The 19025-nt window shown below is 38.4% G+C and overlaps 4 protein-coding genes across 6 annotated transcripts; 2 read left to right on the forward strand and 2 right to left on the reverse strand.

Annotated features, from left to right (window-relative positions):
- LOC103848771 (probable serine/threonine-protein kinase At1g54610) lies at positions 1–2987 on the forward strand. The gene is made up of 8 exons (XM_009125602.3): positions 1–646; positions 728–1012; positions 1102–1419; positions 1502–1735; positions 1821–1921; positions 2011–2113; positions 2203–2559; positions 2639–2987. The coding sequence occupies exons 1-8, from the start codon at positions 287–289 to the stop codon at positions 2768–2770; spliced, it is 1890 nt and encodes a 629-aa protein (XP_009123850.1). The 5' UTR covers positions 1–286; the 3' UTR covers positions 2771–2987.
- A 3774-nt stretch (positions 2988–6761) lies between these two features.
- LOC103842817 (SNF1-related protein kinase catalytic subunit alpha KIN10) lies at positions 6762–10150 on the reverse strand. Of its 2 annotated transcripts, none has more exons than XM_009119486.3 (11): positions 9911–10150; positions 9244–9436; positions 8985–9169; positions 8734–8916; positions 8505–8636; positions 8233–8418; positions 8050–8139; positions 7874–7957; positions 7659–7796; positions 7337–7570; positions 6762–7134 (listed from the first exon to the last, which is right to left on the reverse strand). In XM_009119486.3, exons 2-11 carry the CDS (start codon positions 9431–9433, stop codon positions 7021–7023), a joined length of 1536 nt encoding a protein of 511 aa, XP_009117734.1. In that variant the 5' UTR covers positions 9434–9436; positions 9911–10150; the 3' UTR covers positions 6762–7020. The 2 variants fall into 2 exon arrangements, with proteins under 2 accessions (XP_009117734.1, XP_033141017.1); XM_033285126.1 differs by lacking the exon at positions 9911–10150 and adding an exon at positions 9838–9856.
- Positions 10151–11319: 1169 nt separating this feature from the next.
- LOC103842799 (transcription factor MYB106) lies at positions 11320–12978 on the reverse strand. The gene is made up of 4 exons (XM_009119465.3): positions 12593–12978; positions 12391–12520; positions 11989–12323; positions 11320–11919 (listed from the first exon to the last, which is right to left on the reverse strand). Exons 1-4 carry the CDS (start codon positions 12723–12725, stop codon positions 11504–11506), a joined length of 1014 nt encoding a protein of 337 aa, XP_009117713.1. The 5' UTR covers positions 12726–12978; the 3' UTR covers positions 11320–11503.
- A 694-nt stretch (positions 12979–13672) lies between these two features.
- LOC103842783 lies at positions 13673–19000 on the forward strand. 2 transcript variants are annotated; one of them, XM_009119456.3, is made up of 5 exons: positions 13673–15588; positions 15683–17097; positions 17260–17607; positions 18397–18626; positions 18708–19000. In XM_009119456.3, the coding sequence occupies exons 2-5, from the start codon at positions 16191–16193 to the stop codon at positions 18972–18974; spliced, it is 1752 nt and encodes a 583-aa protein (XP_009117704.2). In that variant the 5' UTR covers positions 13673–15588; positions 15683–16190; the 3' UTR covers positions 18975–19000. The 2 variants fall into 2 exon arrangements, with proteins under 2 accessions (XP_009117704.2, XP_009117697.2); XM_009119449.3 differs by having other exon boundaries at positions 13673–17097.
- The last annotated feature ends 25 nt before the right edge of the window (positions 19001–19025 follow it).

Below are 19025 nucleotides of genomic sequence, written 5' to 3' on the forward strand. Positions count from 1 at the left end.
ATAGTAAAGATAAGAAGATTAATTTTTCTTTTCTATTTCTCTTCCAATGTATAAGGAGGATTGTCTTATTCTCCGTAATTATCTCTCTCTATTTTACATCCAAACCTATTTTCCTCTCTTTTGAGCAAAACCTAATTTCCTTTCAGTTTTTGAATTTTCTCACTTTTTTTTCATTTCTTTATGGTCTAATGCGGGGATTGTCCTCCCTGCGTTGGACCCGTTACCCGACTCGGGTCCATACTCACGCCACCCGGAACCTCTCCTTTGATAATTAGCTTTCGTTATTATGGGTTGCTTCCACTCCAAGCATTCTTCTCCCGCTGGTCCGCCACGCCATCTCCGCCGCCGTTTAGACACCGCTGTCCACCGGAGTCATCCCCAAAACAACCACAAACCTCATGTTCTTCCTAGTCCTCCACCTCACCGCCGTGTTGTTAACTCATCTCCAAAAAAACATCGCAATAAAGACGATGATGCTCCAAGATCAAGGACAACCGGAGTTAGCCTGAGATCAGGACTGACGCATGGTAATGTAGAGGCTGAGCAGGTGGCGGGTGGTTGGCCTTCATGGCTCAGCTCTGCCGCACCGGAGGCCGTTCATGGATGGATCCCATTACGCGCAGAGGACTTCGAGAAAAGAGAGAAGGTTCTCTAAACATACCTTGTAATGCAAGAAACAACCCTATTAACAATTAACTTCTACCATTTTTTTTGAAAAAAATCTTAGATTGGGCAAGGGACGTATAGCAACGTGTTCCGGGCTTGTGAGGTATCGACGGGACGAGTTATGGCTCTAAAGAAAATAAGGGTTCAAAATTTCGAAACTGAAAACATAAGATTCATTGCGAGAGAAATCATGATTTTGAGAAGATTAGATCATCCAAACATCATGAAACTCGAAGGGATCATCGCGTCACGTAACTCAAATAGCATGTACTTTGTGTTCGATTACATGGAACATGATCTCGAAGGCTTATGTTCATCTCCTGACATCAAATTCACTGAGGCACAAGTAAGAAAGACACACAAGAGAAAAAAAACATGACGTCTGGCGCACGTAACTCTGTTTTGTTTTACTGATAACCCTAATTTCCTTTTCAGATCAAATGCTACATGCAGCAGCTTCTGTTGGGAGTAGAACATTGTCATTTGCGAGGCATAATGCACAGAGACATTAAAGCAGCAAACATTCTGGTGAATAACAAAGGAGTTTTGAAGCTAGCTGATTTTGGACTAGCCAACATTGTAACACCAAGAAACAAGAATCAGTTAACAAGCCGGGTTGTGACGCTATGGTACCGTGCACCTGAACTTCTAATGGGTTCCACGAGTTATAGCGTATCAATCGATCTTTGGAGCGTGGGATGTGTTTTCGCTGAGATTCTTACCGGAAGGCCACTTCTTAAAGGAAGAACAGAGGTGAGAAAAGGGACCAAAGCTATATAATATAGAAATTACTCATTCCAAATAGAGATAATATTTATTTGTTTGTTTTATGTAGATTGAACAACTTCACAAGATTTATAAACTCTGTGGACCACCAGATGAAGAATTTTGGGAAAAGAACAATAAGCTTCATTCTCAAACTAAGATGTTTAGACCACAACATCAATATGAAGGTTGTCTGAGAGAAAGTTTTGAGGAGTTTCCAAAAACAGCAGTTAGTCTTCTGGAGAAATTATTATCTACTAATCCTGAGAAACGAGGAACTGCCTCTTCTGCTATCATGTCAGAGGTATTAAAGAAAACCTAAACAGAAATGAATAAAATTTAAACTGACACTATCTGGTCTTATTTTGTGGTTTTTGCTGTTATTTCAGTATTTTAACACAAAGCCTTACGCTTGTGATCCATCTACGTTACCTAAGTATCCACCTAACAAAGAAATGGATGCTAAGTACCGTGAAGAACTTCAACGAAGGTTTCAATGAATCGATTTTCATAATACTTGTATATATATATATATATATATATATGTGTTTCTAGAGGTTTAAAATATTTGAATTGCAGGAGAAGAGTTGTTATAAGGAAAAGAGATAACTTAGCACCCAAGAAATCAGGGAAATCACGTAGAACAATCAAAGAGCCTACTAACAAGTTACCAACCCAACAGGTATATATCGAAGCTGGAATTAGACCGGAATAAACCGATGCTTTAAAACCCTGGTTCTTTATTCGTAATTTGGTTAAATGTTAACGCAGGAAGGAAAGAAGGAAGCCGAGACAGAGATCATTGTCCAGACACCATCCGAGACATCTCAAGCGACGACTCGAAGCGAGTTCCCGTACACTGGTTTATCTCAAACCAAGGCGCCGGCAAGCGGGTTCGCATGGGCTGGGGCTAAGAAGAGGAAAGAAAACGACGCAGCTTCAACGCTGACGTATAATCAGCCTGCAGGATCTGCGAGTCATGTCAGTGGTATGAGCATGGCTTTTGCTAAGAACACTTTTGGGTTAACAATGAATGAAGACAAACCGAGCTTGCTTAGGCCGCACGTTTCTCTAGACTCCTCTGACGTGTTGTTGTTCCCTGGCGTGCATCACAAGAAGTCGGATACGGTGAGTCTATCATTTTGAATTTGGAACGATCTTTCATGATTTGGCGCCTTAATTTTATTGTATGACGATATCTTTTTAGGGTTTGACGAATGCTGGGGCGAATCCGAAGATTTTTCAAACTAATGGGATGAATGAGATACTACGGAGGACTGAAAGTGATGCCATTGTCGATGTTCGAAGACCGCCAAGAATAGAAAGAGGTTTAAAATGACAGAAATAATCAAATATTACGTTTAGCAAATGTCATATTTATATATATCTTCACTTGGCATCATTTGTAGTTCACACATTAAAAACTTGTCACAAACAAACAAACAAACAAACCAAGAGGGGTCTGAAAAGTTCATTTGCATATATATATATACATGCACGTTTGCTTATTATACACATAAACACACACCTATCATGTTCGGTGGTCACCATGTTGTGAAACAATGGTTCAGCATTTAAGAATGTAGTTGCAACATTGTCAGATACGTTAACATTGTCTCACGATTCCATGCAATGAGCCTATTTTCTTTCATTGCGAGAATGAAACAAGCGAATGTCCTATTTTCTTGAGACTGCCTAAAAGAGACTGGCTACAAAATTATGTACAAATGGCTCTACAAATATCATGTATGTTGGATAATTCCAAGCTTGTGGAAACTTAACATATTATTAGATGTTTAATACGTTAAGATAAACACAATAAGGAAACCTAGAAATAGGAAAAGGAAGTTTCTATTTAGGTTAGGTATGTGTTTTCCATATCCCACATGTTAAAGGGAATTGTCTTTCATATAAATATAGGTCTAATGGAGAGGTGTTCCATATGATCTAAGTGAAACATATTGAGAGCTTTAGTTTTGAGTAGTTTCTAAAGCTAATAAGAAAAGTTGTTCTTATAACTCTTTGTGTTTCTAAGAGATCTGAATTGGTATCAGAGCCTCAGGTTGGAGACTCGATCTAAGCTTAAGTTGTAGCTTAAGATCCTGGTGCTTGTGAACAAGAGATCGCGACGGCAAGATGGCTGACGTGACTAGGGCTCCACGCACGAAGGACTTTGGATCTACATCCATCCAATGTCCGATGTTGTCATCGACAAACTACACAGTTTGGTCGATGAGGATGAAGGTTCTACTACGTGTTCATGAAGTGTGGGACACAATCGAACCCGGTTCAGATGATCAAAAGAAGAACGATGTTGCGATAGCTCTTTTGTTTCAATCTGTTCCAGAGACTTTGATTCTCCAGATGGGAGAACAAACCGCATCAAAAGAGATCTGGAATGCCATCAAGTCACGACACCTAGGAGCTGATCGTGTAAGGGAGGCGAGACTTCAGACGTTGATGACAGAGTTTGATAGGTTGAAGATGGATGATGCAGATACGGTCGATTACTTCGCGGGGAAGATATCGGGCCTATCATCCAAAGCAACCTCGTTGGGAGAAAACATAGAAGAATCCAAGATGGTCAAGAAGTTCTTGAAGGGTCTTCCAAGACACAAGTATATCCAGATCGTAGCATCACTTGAGCAAGTCCTAGATCTCAACTCGACGGGGTTTGAAGACATAGTTGGAAGGCTTAAAGCGTACGAGGAGCGTGTAAGAGAAGAAACTCAGAAAGAACACCAAGGGAAGCTGATGTTTTCGAACAATGAAGAGCATAGTCAGAGGGGCTATGAGAATTCTCGTGGTAGAGGAAGAGGAAGGAACGGTAGAGGCAGAGGTCGAGGTAGGTCACACAACCAAAACCGTGCGTCACACACCGAAGATAACAACTCGGAAAAGAATCGCTCAAAGCTGATATGTTGGAGATGTGACAAGCCTGGTCACTACGCAACTGTCTGTCCCGAGAAGTCAGAGAAGGATCAAGAAACCAACCTAAACGAGACAGAAGAGGCCGATGCACTCTATGTACACGAGGTGGTGTTTTTGAACGAAGATAAGGTGATTCCGAAGAATCTTGATATCAACAAAGGCGATGCAAGTGTCTGGTATTTGGATAATGGAGCGAGCAATCACATGACAGGGAATAAGGAGTTCTTTTCGAGTTTGAATCGCAACACCAAAGGGAAGGTGAAGTTTGGTGATGGATCGTGTGTTGACATTGTAGGAAAGGGTGTGGTTACTTTTGTGTGCAAGACTGGAGAGAAGAAGGCACTCAAGGACATATACTACATACCCGATCTGAAGCACAATATATTGAGTCTTGGGCAAGCAACAGAGAACGGATGTGAGGTTAACATGAAAGATGTTTACTTAACGCTCACAGATTCGCATGGAAGGTTGCTAGTTCGTGTGACAAGATCTCCAAACCGTCTCTACAAGACCCCTATGGAGATAAGCTACCCGGAATGTTTACATGTCAGGGACGATGATGCTACATGGAGGTGGCATGCTCGACAAGGACATATATGCAATGGAGTGATGAACATGGTAAGAAAGGAGATGGTCGTAGGAATGCAGAGTGTAACACACGAAGAAGGCGTGTGTGACACATGTCTCACAAGGAAGCAAACGAGACACTCATTCCCGAGTGTAACACACGAAGAAGGCGTGTATGACACATGTTTCGCAGGGAAGCAAATCAGAGATTCATTCCCGACTAAGGCCATGGTTTGTACATCAAAGCCATTAGGATTATTGCTTGGAGATTTGTTGGAATAAGTGCACCACCAACGCCAGCAGATAATGGTGAGGCATTCTATCGGTTCAAAAGATTTCACACCGATAGAGGAGGAGAGCGTGCCTCAGCTATGTTCAATCTAGGTTGCACCGATAGAGGAGGAGAGGTTGCCTCAGATGTGTTCAATCTAGGATGCACCGATAGAGGAGGAGAGATTGCCTCAGATGAGTTCAACCTATCTTGTGAAGAAGATTGGGTTGAAGCTATGGAAGACGAGTTGGAGTCTATCACAAGAAACAAGATATGGGAGCTTGTAGATAGACCGACTGGTTCTGAGAAGAAAAGAGAAGAGGATCGAGTGTGTGTGTTACACAAGACGTTGCATGTGTTACGCCAGGCATCCAGAGCATGGAGTGTGAAACTTGATCAGGTTCTCAAGGAGATGAGATTTGAGAAGTGCACGAAGGAACCATCAGTGTACTGGAAGACTGAAGGAGGAGACGTCTTGATCATAGCCATCTACGTTGATGATCTATTTGTGACAGGAACTTCGCTTAAGATGATTAGGCAATTCAAGGAGGAGATGTCTAAGAAGTTCGAGATGTCAGATTTAGGTAAGCTGACGTACTACCTTGGCATAGAGGTGATTCAAGGAGCAGACGGAATCAGAATAAAGCAAGAGAGGTATGCTCAAGGAATCCTGTGTGACACAAAGATGGAAGTTTGTAACACGACTCACGTAGGAGTGTGCAACACGACTCAAGGAATCATGTGTGACACAAAGATGGAAGTGTGTAACACGACTCACGTAGGAGTGTGCAACACGACTCACGGAGGAGTGTGTGACACAAAGGTGGAAGCGTGTGACACAACGCACGTACCAATGGAGTCAAGGTTCTCAAAGGCTGAAGATGAACCAGAGATAAATCAGTTGGGTGTTGAGCAGAAGGCCGACATCCTTCCCAGAGCTCATGTACGCAAGATGGCGGATGTGACCAGAGTTATCATCGCAGTGAGCTTCAGCCACAAGACTCATCGCAACTTAAGTGAAGAGGTCATGAGAAGGTTCTACAAGAACTGGGCCGATTCTAAGAAGAAGCGGTACGGAAGCAAGGAGAGCATCCGGTCTAACCTTGAGAAAGATGTGAATTCTATGGGTGGATTTACACACCATGGTGTGGTGGAGGATGATTACTTGATGATTGAGTTCAAGCAGGAGTTCAAGAAATTGATCTCCCTAATTCAAGTTGGAATTAAGGGGGTGAATGTTGGATAATTCCAAGCTTGTGGAAACTTAACATATTATTAGATGTTTAATATGTTAAGATAAACACAATAAGGAAACCTAGAAATAGGAAAAGGAAGTTTCTATTTAGGTTAGGTATGTGTTTTCCATATCCCACATGTTAAAGGGAATTGTCTTTCATATAAATATAGGTCTAATGGAGAGGTGTTCCATATGATCTAAGTGAAACATATTGAAAGCTTTAGTTTTGAGTAGTTTCTAAAGCTAATAAGAAAAGTTGTTCTTATAACTCTTTGTGTTTCTAAGAGATCTGAATGTATAAGTCGAGAAACTTAAAACTATAAATTATGTACAAAGCTGCTCCTGGTTATTTCTTTTACTCGAGTTGCCCGGTCTTACATTATAAATTAAACGAGGTATTTTAGATGCTTTTACCAAAAAAAAAAAAAAAAAAGGTATTTTAGATGAGTCCAAAAACAAAAAAAAAAAGTAAGAAACTGAAAGAAGTTAAACGTTTAATGTCTTTGTGATTTGTGAACATTCCTTAGAAGGAGAAACAAAGGGAAGTGGGAAGATAATTCTTGAAGCGATCCGGTTGATTTATTCAGAGGACTCGGAGCTGAGCAAGAAAAGCAGCACAGAGATCCAAGAACAGGAACTGAGGACCATGTACCCTCTGCAGATCCAACAGATACTTGTCGTCCCGTGTTTTATACAACTGTTCCACCATCAACAACAAACATTCATCAGCCCCAGAGATTCTTATCATATCCATATTGAACTGAACAAGTTTAGTTCTATTTCTATTCCACTTCCAAATAACACTAAACACACATCATAAACAGCGTGCAAGCCCCATCTGAGTCATAAAAATGTGTGCTTATCAAGAAGTGCCCCAAATGAAGAAGAGGATTTATTACCTGAATTTCAAATTTGACAACATTTGGAGACTTAACAGCTGCGTCGTTTTCTACTATGCTGGAGTCATCTCCAAAGTAGTTGTTATCGTGCATCGAGTTACTGAGCATTCCATCTGAGTTGTTAGGAACCCATCTGCACTTCATGTTGTAAGGCCCTATCTTCTTCCAACACACACTCAGATCTTGCAGGGCTTTCAGTACCTCTGTCATTATTTCACGCGGATGAGCCCTAGACTGTTGGATCCAGTGGTTTGAATTATCAGTCAAACTAAACAGATTAAAAAAAATTCAAAAGCTATAAACTCAGAAAAAATATAAAGACCTGAAGTCCAAGAGCCCATTTTCTCTCAACAGGGTATTGAGATCTCAAGCCAACTCCTTGGAACTCCATCAGTCCTGGAAGCCGATGGCTAACTGGTGAAGCTACGCTTTCTGCTGGATGCATTCGCGGAGTACCTTCCTGATTAAATTTTAACATTCAAGGATTACTTTCAAAGATCTTTTGCTGCAGTAAAAAAAGGACAATGAGAGACCCACCATAGTCTCTTGAAACTCGGCCCCGAGATAACCAGCAGAGGCACGGAACCGATTGTCCAGTATCAGATAGTATGTCACAGTGCCCTGTTAAACAGCAGTCGACAACAATTCAATATTTACCTTTGAATAAAGTAAGAGATATAGCAAATGGATAAGAGGCTGAGAGAAACACATACATCATTTTGGGTCCGGTTGCGGAGAGACTCAATGAGGAGGTTTCTGTCAAATCCCATATTGATAACTTCTTGTAGAATCTCCTCGTCAATCTACAAAATGAAACCAATGCTTTTAAGCTATTTTGATAAAAGGGGAATAGAGACAATCTCTGATGAAAATAAGAGTAGATACGTTAGGTTCACCTTTTTGGCCTGCTGCACCGTATCCGGAGGAGGAACAGCTAAATACCTAGGAAGATGAGCTTGGAACCAATTGTGTTGCCGGATCTCAGGGATGGTTACTCTTTTCATGGGGTCCACCACGAGCATCCTGGGGATCAAATCTCTAGCACCACCAGATAAATGGCTAGGCAGAGTATATATCCCTCCCTAAAAGACGTAAAGAGAAAATATATAACTTGAAGAACCCAAATATAACTAAAAGATCTCAAGTAACAGGACATGTTTTGCAGTACCTTTATCTTCTTAAAAAGGTTTGGAATGTTCTCATCATCGAACGGAAGAGTCCCACAAAGAAGAGCGTAGAGTATCACACCACAGCTCCAGACGTCTACTTCAGGGCCAGCATATAGTTTACCCGAAATGACCTGAAACAATTGACTGATCTCGATTAAAACTGATCTCCAAGAATACTCCCTATATATAGACAGTGCTCCTCAGATACATGAAGGTTAAATAACTCACCTCAGGAGCAGCGTAATTGGGACTACCACAGCTTGTCTTCAGAAAGTGACCATCTCGCATAATGTTGCTCAGTCCAAAATCAGCAATTTTCACATTGCATTTGGAGTCCAAAAGCAAGTTCTCAGGCTTAAGATCTCTGTGAACAACCATATTCCGATGGCAATACTCCACTCCAGATATTATCTACATCAAAGTCAAGTCATGACTCATGGCTAGCTCTCAAATAAAATGATAAAAAGAAAAACAATTACCTGCTGAAAAAAGTTCCTGGCCTCGTCCTCCTGTAGTCTACCCTTCTCTACAATATAGTCAAAAAGCTCACCAGAGTTGACATACTCCATGACAAGATAGATATCAGTGGGAGTCTCAATGACCTCATAGAGACGGATGATGTGAGGATGCATAAAGAGTCTCAAGATTTTAATCTCTCTCCTCACTGCACCAAAGAGAAAACAGGAAATGAATGAGATTTGATCAAAAGAAAGCTAATCTCCAAAGCATATCGTGTACCTTTTTCCTCCATCTCCATGTTCTTGATTTTGCGACGGTTGAGGATCTTGATGGCAACTTTATGACCGGTCAAAGAGTGCTCAGCAATCTTAACCCTGCCAAAGGAACCGATACCGAGAGTCCTCCCGAGCTTGTAGTTTGGTAGAATCGATTCCACGCCGCCACCTCTACCTCCTCCTGATCCATCCATTTTCTACACAAAGAGCTAATATTAAATCTACTACACAAGACTTTGAAACAAACTGTAAAAGTAATGTTCAGTAGCGAGAATATAAACTTTTAATTATGAGTTAAACCAAACTCTATTCAATCTTAATTCTCCCGATTCTTGCTATGATAGAGCTTAAAAATAGCAATTTCTCAATTCGTTATAAGAACCCTAACAATCCAATAATTAGATCTCTAAGTAATTGGATCTCTCTCGTATCTGATACATAAACGACGGTTCCAAAGAGCGATCAAACACACTCGGATTTGCAAATTCAACATCAAAAAGAGAGACGATTAGTTTCCGAAAATAGAAGATTTCAGAGAGATCGAGCTTGGCAAAAATAAGATAAGTCGAAATGCAGCAAAGAAACAAAAAAAAAGGACCTAAATTTCTGAGCTAAGAAAAGTAGAAATTGAGATTGGAAACGGAAAGAAGATGAAGAGATGAGCTCAATACCCAGATTCTGAGAGATTCTCTCGCTCTCTTCTCCTTGCTCTTGCTTGCTTGCTTGTATGCACAATTTTTTTATTTTCTCTTGTTAATAATCGTTAATGTGGGGGACGTGGCAAAGAGTCATCAGCTGCTTTCGTCTTTTCCCAAAATATTCAGACACACTTGTGGTAATGATGATTCATCGTTACTTAATTAAATTAAAATTATATAATTAATTAATGAATCAAAATGACAAGAAAATGGATTCTTGATGTAACGTACGTTTTAGTGTCTTGTCCTTAAGCTCGAAACAGACTTTTTTTTTTGTTTGAATAAGATGCTATTTGAGAATTTAGTAAAGGGTGTGAGATTCCATAAGAGAAAAGATGTGGAGACGATTCATAGGTTGAGAGTAGATTCTTACATGGCTTTAAAAGTGTGTTGAGGAGCATCAATGTGAGAATGTACTCAGGCATTGTCCAAGAGAATGCAGTTGGAATCATTTTGGATTGTGAATTATTATTGGATACTATCTTTACATAAAGAAACTAAAGGGTAGATGGATGACATATCAAAAGACAATAGCAGACCAACAACAAGGGCAGAGTATAGATGGCGAATCAATCTCCGCCCAGACCAGAGTTGAAGAATAGGGCATGACTTCATAGGAAGAACAAAACAGAGCTTTTCTCAAATTGATTAAAATAAAAAAGACACCATAACCCAATAAGCCATTCATATGAAAAAAGGCATTTGAGAATGCCTTTCATGTTGTAAGAGAGAGCGTAAGACTGTTAGATCAAGAAGATGGTGATGACCAATATTCGAACCAAGGCCTTGAGGATTCGGAACGTTAAGCTTTCTTACCACAAAGCTATGTTCATATTGGTCCCTCTCATGCAGCCTACTATTTTCTTTAACGTAAAAAGGTGGAGGCCTTTTTCTTCACGAACGGATTTAACTGTTTTTAAGCCCATATAGAGAGCCTTATTACGCCCACTTTTTTCTTGTACACTCAAAAAAATGAATCCAAACTTGGCTTAATATAACAAAATCTACAAATTAATATCCAAGAAGAGTGCATTTTTGTATTTAAAGAAACGATGAATTTACCTTTGTTCAGTTTCTTATGTAAATTTAGTTTAATTGAATCTATTTATTATAAAGAAAATGACATGAAACTACCAAGCACTAAATTTTGTTTCTTTTGACTCAGACATGTCAACGTGTTGATTTTTAAGTACACCCTCTACATCTCTTTACATACAAATTTCAGAATGATGAGCAACAAAGATGAGGTAAAACCGTAAAAGTATTAAACATGGTTCATACTCCCTCTGTTTCATATAATTTACATGGATATTAAAGTATTGAAAACTAGTTTCAAAGTTAAAAAGAAAATCTGAAGACGTATTCAACGTAAAAGCATTGTATTGTAAATGGATTTGCTATCATGCAAATATCAAAACATTGGAATGTGAAATATTTTTGTTGTTGTAAAAATGGTCATTTTCATGAAGTTTCATTCCAACACCCTTTACGTAAATAAAGTAAAGAAAAAAAAAGAGAAAAGTATTGGGAAGCTATCGACATTACAAATGAAAGTGGACCATTAGATCAGAACATGGTTGATGAATCGGACGGTGTGGAATCAACCAAGTTGAGAATGCTATTCCAGTAGTTCTTGTTGTCCTCATAGTAGCTGTAGTCACTCTCATTGACCTCGACCGCGCCTGCAACGGTCTCCTCGTCTTTTTTACCGATGGAGAGACTCCGATCACCTGAATCACCGAGCAGAAGGAGGCTGGTGAATCCTTCTTCAATTCCTTCTGCCGGACAGTTGATCTGCCTCATCCAGTCGTGATCGGAATCTTTGACATCGGAGGAGGTGGAAGAAGACAAGGCGAACTCAGTCATGTTCTGAATCTCAGAGGATTCGTTGTTATTCTCTCCCGAAGGCATGATCATCAGATGGAGATTCTCGGAGAACGTCACCGTCGACGTTGGTGATTCAAGCTGTTGATCTCCTTTTCCTGTCGGAACATTCATCATTTGTATATATAAGTTATCAATAAATATTTAGTTTTGAAGATCATAATTACCTTGGTTTGGTTTTGTCCAATTTGTTGATGATGCCTTGTGAGACAAGCAATTATTAGGAGCCGCTGCTTTGTTGTTTTGGTAATGGAGAAGCTTTGATTCTCTAGCTAGCCTTGCTTCAGCTTCGAGACGAGCACTCTCCCATTGAGCCATGTGGCTAAGCGTGGCTGCTGCGCTCTTGGACTGACCTGTGGAAGACATTAGAGTCTCGTTTTTGTGCTTGTGAGTCACTGGATCTATCCCCATTTTAACCAGACGTTTCTTCAAGTGTGTGTTCCAGTAGTTTTTTATCTCGTTGTCTGTCCTTTTTGCTAAGTGAGTTGCAATCGCTGACCATCTATTAGAAAAATCAAGAGGATCACATCAGAGATCAAGAAATGACAAAAAAGGTGATTGAGTCTCACCTGTTTCCGAGGAGAGCGTGGAGTTGAATGATGGTTTGTTCTTCTTGTACAGTGAATTTGCCTCTCTTGATGTCTGGTCTTAGGTAATTAGTCCATCTCAGTCTGCAACTCTTTCCACATCTTTGGAGACCTACATGGAGTTTGGATAAATTAGATTTGAATAGAGGTAGAAGAAGATAAAAGAAATGTGGAAGTTAGTTACCAGCTTTCTCAGGCAAAGAGCGCCAGCTTCCATGGCCATGTTCTTCAATGTAAGCCAAGAGTTTCTGATCCTCTTCTGGTGTCCATGGCCCTTTCTTTAGCCCAGCCTTATCACAGCACGGCGATCTTCCCATTACAAATTATGCTAAAGCTACTGAAGAGAGAGGCTTTTTCTTTTTGTTATCTTATAACATATCTTCAACGTGATTTATGGTGTAATGTAGTGTATGAGGTAGTAGTAGTAGTCATTAGATGATCATGATGGTCCACAAAAGCTGCTCTCTTGGCTTGAGTCTTGATTTATAGAGGGAGAGACACAACAGAAGATGTCTCTATTTAGGTTCTGTAAGAGCCTCTTTCCCACGGTCTTTGACATGGATTGACATTCAATTAGATGGGGTCGAGATGAGTTATTACCCTTGTGGTTCTAACACTTAATTTTCCTTTTAACGATTCAACAGAGCACCCAAAGATTAGCCATCTTATTGCACAAAGTAAATGGTTAATTTTCAGAACCTGGAGTAAGTTTTCATCTATCCATAGATGCTCTAGGTTTCTTATGACTGGTATCCTAATAAAGTATGGTTTCTTGAAAGCTACAAAGTGATCATTGTTCTCTCTCTCTCTCTCTCTTAGCTATAACTAGTTACCGTAATTAGTTACACTCCTTTATCAAAAACGTGTTTGTTGATTTCTTTCTTTCACATTTTTGCTAGCTTTTACTAGGGACTCCACAACAGTAAATGCTGTTAAATGGCGGTGAAGAAGAGGAAGCTGGCACTATAACTGGAAAAGCAAATCAGACAGAGAGAATTGATGAGATTTGGAGTAACTTAGAGCAAATTTTTTGGTTACGATCTATAGACTCTAATAATAGTAGTTGCAAGTAATTAGTTGGTTGTCTATCATGGCATTAACATAGACTTCTTCTTTATTCAGAAGGCTATAACCGCGGTAAAAACCAAGATATTTGAAAATTTACTGCTTAAGCATGCAGGCCACAGTAACTTTGGAAGAGATTTTTAACCTTGTTACTAAACAGATAAAGCATTTTTGTGGTGGGGAGCAAGAAGAAAGGAGATAAACAACTTTTCCTTGTGTGATTCCTTCATCATTTAATGAAAGTCCCACTAGCTGGTACACTGTTCTTGGTGTCAAGTCATCAAAAGATCCATTTTATCACAAAGATAAACAAATAAAGACAATGAATAATCAAAAGCATCCAGCTTAACCACCAAATAGCTAACTGGGTGAGGTAAAAGTCATCATTTACGATTTAGTTTTTTACCGTTAAAACAGTAGCATATCACAAAAGCTACAAAAAAATTGATTATATATGATGTCTGCAACAACATTTATCATAAGCCTAGCTGAGGAAACTGATTAACTCAGATCATATACCTTGTTTCTCAACTGTTCATCATGCAACGTTTTTTACCAAAACGGTTTGAGTTTTTCTATATCATGCATGGACTGGTTAGTTTACAAGTGATCAAATGTTGTCGACAAAGGTAAACTTTGGCTGCCAAGAAAGGTAGACGATTTATGGTGGTGACGGTGACATTAAATAGATTTTACTAGACCAAACAAAGAAAGAGTATCCTAGTGTGTTCCATGGCATCAACAAGAGAAGGAATTTATTGAGGTGGGCTCCTAGCTTGTAGGGCGAGAAGATAGTATCTTCATCGACTCTAAGAGAAACCATAAGACAATCATAGGCCTAAAGAATTCTACCAATATTAGTATTAATAACACAAGAATTGGAAAAATATCACAGTGGCTGCAAAAGATGTAAAGTACAATGGTCCACCTCCTTTAAATGTCTTGCTGATTTTCATTGTGACAGCTTCTACTTATGGTCCAAACAGTAGTCACTAAGCTAAGCTTCACAGATGATGATGATGATTATGCCACTTGTGAAGATCACATCCATCCACGTAGCTGAACCTCCCAAGCAAAAATTGAGAGAAGTAAGAACCAATGAGCCAAGAAGAGAGGTAAAAGCTTTTAAAGTCAACTGTTAACCATTTGCTTTCCTTCATCATCAGTTTTTGGACCAGCTCAGTACCATGGTAATTTCTTAAATTTTCATATCAATGGTCCAAGTCTTTTGCATTAGTATGCTCGTTCACATGTATGAAATTCAGTAGGAGAACAAGAAGTCGCACACATGAAAAGCTACAAACTGTTACCATTTTCCAACTCAAACTTGGTGATTCTCAGCTAAACCAACCTTTCATCATTATCTTCAGCAAGACATTACCCTAAATCATCCAAACTAAAAGTAAACAAAAAGGAAGGAACCGAACATACAACTTTGACATTAACCACAGTAGGCCAAGCCAAGCATATGGATCATTTACTTGAGAGAACTTACGGCAAGAAATAAGCCACACAGATTAGAAAAAGAGTGCAACAAACTTAGTACAGTACTAAGTTAATATTAATACAATTTAAACCAGAATTAATGGAAGAGTACCTTCACAAAATAGTAGTGACGAGTGACGACTTTTGAGACCCTCTGGACCAATCCAAGACTAAGGATATGAGAGTTAAGTAACAGTTAGTTCATGTAGGGCCAAGAAACAGCTCAAATTTATTAGCTTTTAGGTTTGATTTGGAATTTCTCTAAAGAGGTCACATTATTTTAAAATAAATTGATCAAAAATTGTATTGGACAAGGCAAGCAAAATCCATTGAGAAGATCACAACAACAACAACAAAAGAAAGGAACAAAAACGAAGAAAACAAACACACAACCACGGCGAGAGATAACTAAAATGTACTGGACTATTGGGCCCTTAATATATAGGCTAAATGGGCTATTATAGTCACGTCATTGCATGGGTATCTATCTATCCGGAAGCATAGTAATTTGTTTTAGGGGACTGATTTGCAATTTTTACAGATATTTTAGCTGTACAGAGAGAGAGAGAGAATCCTTTGAGCGCCCGCGCCTTTTTACCGGAGAGATGGCGAGCTCACAGTTCAGTTCAGGTATACGCAGATACAAAACTGTATACTTTGATTCATTTGCAGGGTGACGTGAATCAGGCAATATCAATGGTTTCTTATTATGCTTCGTCTTCAGAGCCGGCTCAGATTCGAGGGAAGACTGTTTATATTCAGTACTCTAATCGCCATGAGATTGTCAACAATCAGAGTCCTGGAGAGGTCCCTGGCAATGTCCTCTTTCTTGGTCACCTTTGAAGGAGTCCAATCTCACCAGTGTTTTAGTAGAAACCCGCAATGTTCAACTTGGCTCTTATAATTTTTAAAATACAGTTATAGCCTAATACATAACTTATACTAGGTTTTAGTGAAAAATAATACAACGTTTATTTGTTACAAATTGGTTTTAGTTTAATTAAAAATCTGTATATTTTCCAACATGTTTATAACCAAAAACTGCATCAAACACTCAAGATGACTTGACCTTTGAACAACTTTATTTATTATTAATAATTAGTCGTCTGAGGCCAAAATTTCCAACAAGGCTCTTTCTAGGCAGCTTCTTCTTCATCGTCATCTTCTTCTTTTTTCTTCTTTATAAAGACACTCTCTTGAGTGCCTCTCTTTCTCTCTCCCCTCCCTCTTTGATGGCTTTACTTTCATCATGTTGGCTAATCATAGAATCCATTGTGATTCAGGATGGTTTCTTGAAATGGTCCTACATGAGATTATACATGCACCCTCTTGTTCTCTTTCTTTGTCAACTTCTTCTATGGCTCTCTGTCTTCCTTTTATGGCTTGTCCCATACTTTCAAGCGTCTTACAGCTCCTTTTTATCGTTCTTGGTCACGTTCTCAAAGCTATTTAATAGTTTTCTACGAGTTATTATGAGTAGAAGGGAGGTTACTTATAATGTTGTGTCTAGGCAAGAGAACAAGAACACCCTTGTTAATTTCGAACTTTCTACGAGAATTCATAATCCTGTTCCTTCCTTTAGCTTTTCGTTTAAACATCAAGTTGATAGTCAATTAAAAGTTCTTCTAGTTCTCCAAGAAGGCAAGATTCTTGAAGATGAAGATTTTTGCAGTCAACTTGATCAAGAAGATGGTGCTGTTCATTTTCTTGATGCTAAGGAAAGCGAGGAGGAAGAAGACACTATTGACTTTGTTGACGTTGTGAACGTGGAGAATAATCTTGAGTTTGAACTTCAGACCATGCCAATGGATCAAGAAAATATATTTCCTTTAGTCAACAATGAAGAAGAAGAAGAAGAAGAAGAAGAAGAAGAAGAAGAGGAAGATATTGTTACCTCAAACGTTGGGAACTATCTATCTTCTCTAGAAGCTAGTGATGATATAAATTCACTCAATAGCGATGGAGATCAACCCTCTCCTTTTTCTATATCAAGCTTGGATTCAGTACTACAAGAATCGATTGTAATAGAGAATCCAACTCATCGAGATGAAGATGATGAAACCAATGAAGTATACAATACATACTGCCAAAGAATGAGATGGTATGACATCCTAAGCCGCGATAGAACATATGGACTAAGTAAGTCTTTTATTTTATTCCCTTTATTGGTTAGCGACCGTAATCTACACTTACTCTACGCGTGTCATTTTATTACAAGTTACCATGTCATTTTATTACAAGTTACAGTTTATATCATATCATAATGTCATTGATGTTAAAATCCATTATTATCATTCCTAGGTGTGATGATGAACCAAGAAACGGCAAGTACTTTGAGCTTATGGGGAATAACAGCAGAGAAGAGGCTAAAACAAAGCATAGAGAAGGATCTTGAGCTAGTTTATATTGCTCAATCATGTTTATCATGGGAAGCTCTCCAGCATCAGTACTTAACAGTGAGAGATAGAATGAAAGCCTCTGATTCGAAAGGCGGGTCATATGAAGATGATATCTCTAAAGAATTTCAGAAGTTTCAGGTTTTATTAGAGAGATTTTTGGAAGATGAAAGGTGTGAAGGGAAAAGGGTATTGAGCTTTGTTCAAAGAAGGTTTGAGCTCATGAGCTTCTTTCAAGTCCCAAGACTTTCAGGTAACTGATTGATTTATTTATTTATCATAAACATTCACATCATATCCCTATTAATAATACTAAGAATTTTCTATAAACTTATATATATGTACTACTTTTCTTGGCGGGTTACATCGTGTATGAATTGAGAGTTCATACTATATAGTTTTTAATTACGTTGGTTGGAATCATAGAAACCATAATCTCATTTTTTGTTAGTAATATTATTATTTGATTATTCATTTATTCTCTTTTTTTCTTACATAATAGTATATAAGTTGCGGCCAATTATAAGTTTTTAACAGGTTCCTTGACAATCAAAAGAGTAATGACTAAGCTCCTTAAGAAAGGTTTTAAAATTTCAAGCAGCTTTCATTTTAGATACGACGAATCTATCAATTAGTTTTAAAATATACTTGCAAATAAATTAAATATCATACAATATGGAATTGTAATTTGCATTAGTGATAGTCAAACTTCGGTTCTAACATGTAATGTGTCGACATAATCCTTTGACGTAGGTTGGTAGATAAGTCACACAACTCACAACAAGAACACACAACCTTATCTATTTTAACGTGTCTTATTCAACTAAAATCTCGAAGAATTGTCAACTCTATATGTTAACCAAGAAAAAATGTGCGACCATGATTCAAAGAAATGTCAATGATTAATTTGTTCAATTCATTTTGAGTTTGTCTTATAATTTCACATTACATCCTAGATTTTTTTTCATATATAAATTTCCAAGTTTATTTTAACTAACGTATCTAAGCGTTTTGGTCATTTTTTTGTTGTTGTCATTTTAAGGATATAAAAGGAAGGGACCACAGGAAGGTGGAAGAGAGAGTAATGAGAAACAAGTGCTGAAAGCAATAGAGAGATGCATTACAGTCTTCTATGACTTTGTGAAAGCAGACATCAAGAGGCCTTTGGTTTGGGAAAGACTTAAAATCTCATTCGTCAACTCTCCTCTTATGGAAGTGGAAGATCCTAGAGACATTATGCTTTTTCTTAACCTTAAAAATTTACTCCAAAAGGTAAAAATCTTCAAAAAAATGTACTTTTCCAAATTTTTTACTTTTCTTACTAAAAATGTTAAAACATCTGGATTTATGAAGAAGGAACAATCATTGAAGGAGGCACAAGGGAAGAAGAAGAAGAAGATTTGGTTCAAGAAGAAGAAGAAATCTCCTTACATGAAAGAAGATGAAAACTCTATGTTAGTAACATTTATAAAGATAGAGTTAAAGCTTGTGTCTAGAGTTTTACAAATGTCTTTGGTCTCATCTTCTCACCTCAAATGGTGTCAACACAAGCTCAACAACATTGATTTCAATGGTGGCAAATTCTCTAGAACTTCCTCACCTGTTTTATTCCCATCTTAATATTATAAACTACTGTTTTCTTCACTTGTAACCATTGTTCCACTTTGTCAA

Source organism: Brassica rapa, chromosome A01 (assembly GCF_000309985.2).
Source record: "Brassica rapa cultivar Chiifu-401-42 chromosome A01, CAAS_Brap_v3.01, whole genome shotgun sequence".
NCBI lineage: Eukaryota > Viridiplantae > Streptophyta > Magnoliopsida > Brassicales > Brassicaceae > Brassica > Brassica rapa.

What these genes read in the sequence shown, in the direction of transcription:
- LOC103842799 (XM_009119465.3), bottom strand. Translation starts at nt 12,725, where the DNA reads ATGGGAAGATCGCCGTGCTGTGATAAGGCTGGGCTAAAGAAAGGGCCA. An exon ending in CTCTTTGCCTGAGAAAGCTG is followed by an intron (nt 12,521 to 12,592) that starts GTAACTAACTTC and finishes AACTCCATGTAG; the next exon opens with GTCTCCAAAGATGTGGAAAG. An exon ending in TTGGACAAAACCAAACCAAG is followed by an intron (nt 11,920 to 11,988) that starts GTAATTATGATC and finishes ATGTTCCGACAG; the next exon opens with GAAAAGGAGATCAACAGCTT.
- LOC103848771 (XM_009125602.3), top strand. Translation starts at nt 287, where the DNA reads ATGGGTTGCTTCCACTCCAAGCATTCTTCTCCCGCTGGTCCGCCACGC. An exon ending in CTTCTGCTATCATGTCAGAG is followed by an intron (nt 1,736 to 1,820) that starts GTATTAAAGAAA and finishes CTGTTATTTCAG; the next exon opens with TATTTTAACACAAAGCCTTA. An exon ending in CGTGAAGAACTTCAACGAAG is followed by an intron (nt 1,922 to 2,010) that starts GTTTCAATGAAT and finishes TTTGAATTGCAG; the next exon opens with GAGAAGAGTTGTTATAAGGA.
- LOC103842783 (XM_009119449.3), top strand. Translation starts at nt 16,191, where the DNA reads ATGGCTTTACTTTCATCATGTTGGCTAATCATAGAATCCATTGTGATT. An exon ending in CGATAGAACATATGGACTAA is followed by an intron (nt 17,098 to 17,259) that starts GTAAGTCTTTTA and finishes TATCATTCCTAG; the next exon opens with GTGTGATGATGAACCAAGAA. An exon ending in TCAAGTCCCAAGACTTTCAG is followed by an intron (nt 17,608 to 18,396) that starts GTAACTGATTGA and finishes TGTCATTTTAAG; the next exon opens with GATATAAAAGGAAGGGACCA.
- LOC103842817 (XM_009119486.3), bottom strand. Translation starts at nt 9,433, where the DNA reads ATGGATGGATCAGGAGGAGGTAGAGGTGGCGGCGTGGAATCGATTCTA. An exon ending in CCAGGAACTTTTTTCAGCAG is followed by an intron (nt 8,917 to 8,984) that starts GTAATTGTTTTT and finishes ACTTTGATGTAG; the next exon opens with ATAATATCTGGAGTGGAGTA. An exon ending in CCGAGTTTCAAGAGACTATG is followed by an intron (nt 7,797 to 7,873) that starts GTGGGTCTCTCA and finishes AAATTTAATCAG; the next exon opens with GAAGGTACTCCGCGAATGCA.